Source organism: Urocitellus parryii, chromosome X, assembly GCF_045843805.1.
Source record: "Urocitellus parryii isolate mUroPar1 chromosome X, mUroPar1.hap1, whole genome shotgun sequence".
Lineage (NCBI taxonomy): Eukaryota > Metazoa > Chordata > Mammalia > Rodentia > Sciuridae > Urocitellus > Urocitellus parryii.
In genome coordinates this window covers 130,848,910-130,854,264 of record NC_135547.1, presented here as the reverse complement: position 1 = coordinate 130,854,264, position 5,355 = coordinate 130,848,910, and the positions used below count along the sequence as shown (strand labels likewise).

The 5,355-nt window shown below is 39.0% G+C and overlaps 1 protein-coding gene across 1 annotated transcript; it reads left to right on the top strand.

Annotated features, from left to right (window-relative positions):
• The first annotated feature begins 1,734 nt into the window (after nt 1-1,734).
• LOC144250786 (uncharacterized) lies at nt 1,735-4,940 on the top strand. The gene has a single exon (XM_077793890.1). The coding sequence runs from the start codon at nt 1,790-1,792 to the stop codon at nt 3,167-3,169; it is 1,380 nt and encodes a 459-aa protein (XP_077650016.1). The 5' UTR covers nt 1,735-1,789; the 3' UTR covers nt 3,170-4,940.
• Nucleotides 4,941-5,355: the final 415 nt, after the last annotated feature.

Genomic DNA, 5,355 nt, shown 5'->3' with positions numbered 1-5,355 from the left:
TGGGTGTGGGCTGGTTCTAGGCATTTCTTTAAGTATGGAATGATAGACTTTCAGAGGAAACAAGACATCAGTAAGTACCATGTTGTTTATATTAACCTTGTAGGTACAGGGATCCAGTGTAGTTTGCAGAATCTCTCTCAAATGCTTAGTTTCTTGATTCCTGCAATTTCCTACTCATCACCTTTCTTTTCTAAAGATAAGTACTTTCCAAATTGCTTATATTAGCTCTGTACCACACAGGATGTTTCTAGGACATGTAATAGAGATGCAACCAATAAAGAAGTTAGGATTGATCTCGGAGCCCGTCTCACTTCCTGTGAACTCACCAAAGGAAGGGTATAAAGCACTAAAAAAGGATGTTTGCCTTCTGAGTAGCCAATTTCTAGTGTTGGAATGGCTGTAAGAAATTGAGTACAGTAAAGATTTGTTGGATTAAATCATGGAATTCATCAAGAGGCCAGGGAATCATGTGAACATCATGTATGTTGCGTATAGATTTCTCATGCTGTCAATCTCTCCTGACCTCCACTATACATTTGTGGGATATTTCAGATCTCAGTGACCTTGGAGGATGTGGCTGTGAGCTTCACCCAGGAGGAGTGGACTTTGCTGGATCCTTCCCAGAAGAATCTTTACAGAGATGTCATGCTGGAAGTCCTCAGAAACCTGGCTTCTATAGGTAATAATGATGTTTCTAAAATTAATCAAATAGAGAACTCATGTTTATTTTGGTAATTTATGTAGAAGGTGGATGGGGCTGGAGATGTGGCTCAGCGGTAGCGCGCTCGCCTGGCATGCGTGCGGCCCGGGTTCGATCCTCAGCACCACATACCAACAAAGATATTGTGTCCGCCGAGAACTAAAAAAATAAATATTAAAAATTCTCTCTCTCTCTCTTCTCTCTCACTCTCTCTTAAAAAAAAAAAATTTATGTAGAAGGTGGAAAGGGAATCAGTTGGTGAACTATTGCAGCATAAATGGCACCTAGGATTTGGCAAAACATTTCTAGCTCCTAAATATTCATAAAGATTGTTCTGTTCTCTCATTTTAGGAAACAGGTGGGAAGACAAGACCACTGAATATCAGATTGAAATCTCTGGAAGCAATGTAAGGTAACTGTACTCACAAGAGGAATTCGTGAGGGAATCTGAGAACTGTCATATAATTTTTAAAGCAAACCAACTGAAAAAGTATGCATAATATGAAATGTATTAATTTTTATAATAATTTTTACCAGAAATATATTCTTAGCTGTAACAGATATTCAGTCTTTTCAAAGTATTTGACATGCAAAAAGTACTATAAAATTGCATATGTGAATATCACTATTTGGATAATAGCCACAGAGAAGCTGTGTTGCAAAGGATTGTTTTCTTTCAATCTCTTTATTTTCAGGCAAGTTGAAGAAGTCAGACAACCTAGTCTTTACCTGATGTTGGTAGTAATGTAAGGATCTATAAATACATACAAAATTGTGAATGAATTAAGCATTGATTATGTGTTGGTCACTTCTTCAAAGAAGTCATGGTAAACTTCAAAGGCACAGAATAGTGTGGGAAAACCTTCAAATCAATTCCACCTCTTAATTGAACAAAGAAAAATTTTAGTAGGGTAAATCCATGTGACTTCATTATGTGTGCAAAAGACTTCATATGACCTTCATTCCTTCAGGCAGATCACATCTCACTCTGGACACCAACACTACAAGCATGAGGAATGTGAAGAGAAGCTATGTGAATTGAAACAATATAGGAAATCTCTGGTTTCTCTCAAAAGCGTTCACACACAAATGTTAATACAAAGGGTAGATGGATCTTATGAAAGTACAGTATGTGGAAAAGTCATCAATTGTTTCAATGACATTGAGAGACATGAAGAAACTCATACTGGGGGGCAACCCAATGAATATCAACAATGTGGTGAAGCCTTTTCTTATCCCACCAGTGTTCAAAGACACATGATAACACACAGTGGAGGTAAACATTTTCAATGGGACACATGTGGGGAAGCCTTTCATTTCTCCTCTTTATTTAGAAGACATGAAAGAACTCATTCTGGAGAGAAACTCTATGAATGTCAACAAGGTGTTCGGACCTGTATATCACACACAAGTCTTCAAAGGCACAGGATCACACACACAGGGGATGCAGATTTCAAATGTAAGATATGTGGGAAAAACTTTGATTATCCCAGTTTACTTCAAATACATCAGAGAATGCATACTGTGGAGAAGCGCTATGCATGTAAGCAGTGTGGCAAAGCCTTTGCTAGATCCAGTCACCTTCACTCACATGAAAAAACTCATACTGGAGAGAAGCCCTATGATTGTAAGCAGTGTGGGAAAGCCTTCACTCAGTCCACTAACCTTCACACACATGAAAAAACTCATACTGGAGCAAAACCCTATGCATGTAAGCAGTGTGGCAAAGCCTTTTCTAGATCCAGTCACCTTCACTCACATGAAAAAACTCATACTGGAGAGAAGCCCTATGATTGTAAGCAGTGTGGGAAAGCCTTTTCTACATCTGGTTCCCTTCAGATTCATGGAAGAATGCACACTGGAGAGAAGCCCTATGAATGTAAGCAGTGTGGCAAAGTCTTTTCTACATCTGGTTCCCTTCAGATTCATGGAAGAATGCACACTGGAGAGAAGCCCTATGAATGTAAGCAGTGTGGAAAAGCCTTCACTACTGCCTCTTTCCTTCAGATACATGAACGAACTCATACTGGAGAGAAGCCATATGAATGTAAGCAGTGTGGGAAAGCCTTCACTCAGTCCGGTCACCTTCACACACATGAAAAAAGTCATACTGGAGCAAAACCATATGATTGTAAGCAGTGTGGGAAAGTCTTTGCTACGTCCAGTTACCTTCAGATTCATGGAAGAATGCACACTGGAGAGAAGCCCTATGAGTGTAAGCAGTGTGGCAAAGCCTTCACTCAGTCCTCTCACCTTCACAAACATGAAATAATACATACTAGAGAGAAGCTCTATGAATGTAAGCAGTGTGGCAAAGCGTTTGCTACGTCTTCTCTGCTTCACAGACATGGAAGAATACATTCCAGAGAAAAGCCCTATGAATGTCAACAATGTGGAAAAGCTTTTGCCACATCCTGTCTGCTTCACACATGTGAAAGAACAGATACTGCAGAGAAATCATATTCATGAGAACAATTGGTAAACTTTTCTGTTATTACTGTTTCACTCATATACATGTAGGAAGTTACTGGAGAAAAATCCTTTGAATGTAAAACCTGGTAAATCAATATTTCATGTCATCCTCAAAGACAAGAAAGGGCTCACACTGCCGAAAATGTGTGTGTGTGTGTGTGTGTGTGTGTGTGTGTGTGTGTGTATGTGTTTGAGAGAGGGAGAGAGAGAGACTGGGGATTATGTCTGATTGTGCTCTACACTGAGCTACATTCTAGTTACTTTTTATTTTGAGACGGGGACTTGCTGAGTTTCTTAGGGTCTTCCTTAGGTGCTGAGGCTAGCCTCCAACATTGATCCTTCAGAATCCACCTCTCAAGTCTCAGTAATTAAAGGCAAACACCACCACATCCAACTGAATAACTCTTTAAATGTAAAAAATATCACAAATCATTCCATTTCCCCTGTTGTCTTCAAAGCCATTTTAATCACATTGAAAAAAAAAAAAAACATTTTGTGGGGGATTTTCTACATCCTGTCAGCTTCCCATCCAGCCCTGTTTTCATTTACATATATGAAAATCCTCATGGAGAGAAGCCCTGTGAGTGTGAGAATGTGGGAAATCTTCTAGTTTTCTCAGTATTTTACTAAGAACTTGGAATAATAAGTATAAATCCTATGCAAGTAAGAAATATAAAGGTTTCAGATGTTCTAGTTTTGTTCAGTTGTATGAAAGGACGCATACTGTAGAAAATACTGAGGATAAGCCATGTGGGACAGTATTCAGCTTTGAGAGTTTTCCTCAAAGATGTAGCGAATTCATATCTGGGAAGATCCTTTTACTCTCTTTAAAAATTATAGTAAGACTTTCAACTTTCCAGGTCCCTTTGAACAGCATTTAAGTAATCACACTAGATCTCCAGTCGCACAGTTCACTTGTGGTTGTGACCCAGTAACCGGTCCTCGGTGATGGAAATCCTTCCTCTAGGTTTTGGTGCACCCCAATTTTGATGGAAATTCCTAACAAGATAGCTTTTGGTCGGTGTACCTCGTTATTCACCTGTGCAGTGATGAAGTACAGGGGGGTGATGCACTCTATTCACTGCCATCTTCTCCCCAGAAATTGAAATCAAAACCACCCTAAGATACCATCTCACTCCAGTAAGATTAGCAGCCATTATGAAGTCAAACAACAACAAGTGCTGGAGAGGATGTGGGGAAAAGGGTACTCTTGTACATTGCTGGTGGGACTGCAAATTGGTGTGGCCAATTTGGAAAGCAGTATGGAGATTCCTGGGAAACCTAGGAATGGAACCACCATTTGACCCAGCTATTGCTCTTCTTGGACTATTCCCTGAAACCTTAAAAGAGCATACTACAGGGATACTGCCACATCAATGTTCATAGCAGCACAATTCACAATAGCTAGACTATGAAACCAACCCAGATGCCCTTCAATAGATGAATGGATAAGAAAATGTGGCATTTATACACAATGGAGTATTATGCAGCACTAAAAAATGACAAAATCATGGAATTTACAGGGAAATGGGTGGCATTAGAGCAGATTATGCTAAGTGAATCTAGCCAATCCCTAAAAAACAAATGCCAATGTCTTCTTTGATATAATGAGAGCAACTAAGAACAGAGCAGGGAGGAAGAGCAGGAGGAAAAGATCAACATTATAAAGAGAAATGTGGGAGGGAAAGGGAGAGAAAAGGGAAATTGCATGGAAATGGAAGGAGACGGTCATTGTTATACAAAATTACATATAAGAGGTTGTGAGGGGGAAGGGAAAAAAAGGGAAAAAATTAAATTACAGCAGATGGGGTAGAGAGAGAAGATGGGAGGGGAGGGGAGGGGGGATAGCAGAGGATAGGAAAGGTAGCAGAATACAACAGCTACTAATATGGCATTATGTAAAAATTGGATGTGTAATCGATGTGATTATGCAATCTGTATTTGGGGTATAAATGGGAGTTCATAACCCATTTTAATCAAATGTATGAAATATGATATGTCAAAGAGTTCTGTAATGTTTTGAACAACCAATAAAAAAAAATCAAATAATATCACACTAGACAAAAGCCCTGTATATATAAATGTGGTAGGACCTTTGCTTGTTTCAGATCCATTTGAACTTCTTCAGACTTGAGGAAATTTTTATTTCATTTCATTTTATTTATTTACTTTGATAAAACCAT

Coding starts and splice junctions, on each gene's coding strand:
- LOC144250786 (XM_077793890.1), top strand. CDS start 1,790: ATGTTAATACAAAGGGTAGATGGATCTTATGAAAGTACAGTATGTGGA.